Source organism: Mrakia frigida, assembly GCF_051309035.1.
Source record: "Mrakia frigida strain ATCC 22029 unplaced genomic scaffold BDY24scaffold_102, whole genome shotgun sequence".
Classification (NCBI taxonomy): Eukaryota; Fungi; Basidiomycota; class Tremellomycetes; order Cystofilobasidiales; family Mrakiaceae; genus Mrakia; species Mrakia frigida.
In genome coordinates, this window is record NW_027481179.1 from 1 (window position 1) to 1,733 (window position 1,733).

Genomic DNA, 1,733 nt, shown 5'->3' on the forward strand with positions numbered 1-1,733 from the left:
AAACACGTCCCTCACGTCGCTGAGCTCGGGATCACGTCCGCTCCGTTGAAGAGCGCGAGTTTCTTGATGGGAACGTATTGTAAGGATTATACGGGTCAGTTTGAGCTTCCCTTCGTTCGTTCGTTCCCATCTCTCCAGAGCTCACCTCCCTTCCTTCAATCGTTCATTCTGGCAGAGGACTTCATGCTCTGCCGAGGAGAATCTCAAGATCCTGCTCATTGTCTGCAGGAGGGAAGGAGGGTGACGAGGTGTGGGACGGATTTGTGAGTGAAAGAATGAAAGCAAGGAGAAAGGGAGGGAGGAGGGAGAGGCGGAGGAAGGCGGGGTCGACACAACGAAGCTGACCTCTTCCCTCCCTTCTCTCTGTCTGTCTGTCTGTCTTTCTGCTCGTTGGTTCGTGGGTAATGCGCTCATAGCATCAATCAAATGCGAGACAACTGCGGTCAGGTCTTTGCTGCTCACTGGCAGTGTTTGGATCGAAGGAATCAGGTTCGTTTCGTTTCGTCGACGAGCCTTCCTCGTTTCGTTTCTCTCCTTCTCGTTTCTCTCGAGCTCGTTCAGTTGCTGATTCTGGGCTGCTTGGTTGCGCGTTGCGATGGGTTGGGAGCAGATGTTCGAGAAATGTCGAAACGCAGAGAAGAGGATGAACGCTTGTGCGGAGGAGAAGCTGGTGAGTTGAACTCGGTCGTTCTGCTTTTTCGTTGCTTTTTGGAGGATGGTGCTGGAGGGATCGCTTTGGGGAGTAGCTCCGAGACTAAGGGAGGTTTAAGAGGAGTAGAAGAGGAGATGCTGGGGGGCTTATCCCATCCCATCTTCGTCAAAACGAGACGAACGCATTCGTGTCGAATTCGATCCGCCGACGCGTCTCCTCCCTCCCTCCCATCTCACTCCCTCCTCTCCCTTCCACACCGTCTTCTCTCGCTCACACACCCACCCTCCTTCCCACTCCTCTTCTTCCTCCCTCAACCGTCCAAACTGATCCCTCCTCCTCCTCCTTTTCTCTTTGTGCGTTCTCCAGGGCCTCAAGAAAGTCCTCCCTGGCGCTCAGGGCGTGCCGGTTCATCTCAGGGACGATAAGGATCTTTACCACAAGTCCTACGAGGAGTAGAGTAGATCGAGGTGGGGGCGGGTGGGATTGGGAGGGGTGGGAGAGAGGGGAGAGGAGAGGAGGGAGTGTTTATACTGCCGGCTGGTTTCAACGTTGTCTTCTTTCATCGCTCGTTCTTCCTTTTTTTTTGCTTGGTTTTGGCTTGGTTTGTTTTTTGGTTACAGATATGTTTTACGATTTTCTCTTTTCTCCATTTTCTACTCTCAAGTAGTGGAGCTAGATCGCTGGGAAAGAAGGAGGTCGGGGTGTCGAGCTCGACGCGTCTTCTTCTTTTCGTTGAGCAGATTTTCTCGTCGTCCCTCTTCGACACGAGCCGTCTTTGAGAACTCAATCGACTACCTTGAAGAAGAAATCAGCGAGCGAGCACATCTTGCTCACAAAGTCAACGATTCACAAAGAAAAGAAAAAGAAGTGACGTCTGCCTCTCTCGAGCTTGCTTTTCCTTTCCTCCTCTCCTCCTTCCTTCCCTCCTCTCTGCTACCCCCCTCCTCTCTGTCTCTCTCTCTCTCTCCCTCTCCCTCACGCGAATGGCCACCTCCTCCTACCCTTTAGAAAAAGCTTTCTACCTGTCCCTCCCCTCCTCCTCTGCTCGATCCTCCTACACTCGCAAACGCAACGCCGCTTC

General features: G+C 52.8%; 1 protein-coding gene across 1 annotated transcript; it reads left to right on the forward strand.

Annotated features, from left to right (window-relative positions):
* On the forward strand, window positions 1-1,114 carry BDY24DRAFT_405498 (coiled-coil-helix-coiled-coil-helix domain-containing protein; the record flags this gene model as incomplete). Its single annotated transcript, XM_076642654.1, has 5 exons — window positions 1-94; window positions 176-263; window positions 417-489; window positions 611-670; window positions 1,019-1,114. Coding segments are annotated over 5 exons (405 nt in total), but the record flags the coding sequence as incomplete, so codon positions are not given.
* Between the last annotated feature and the right edge of the window lie 619 nt (window positions 1,115-1,733).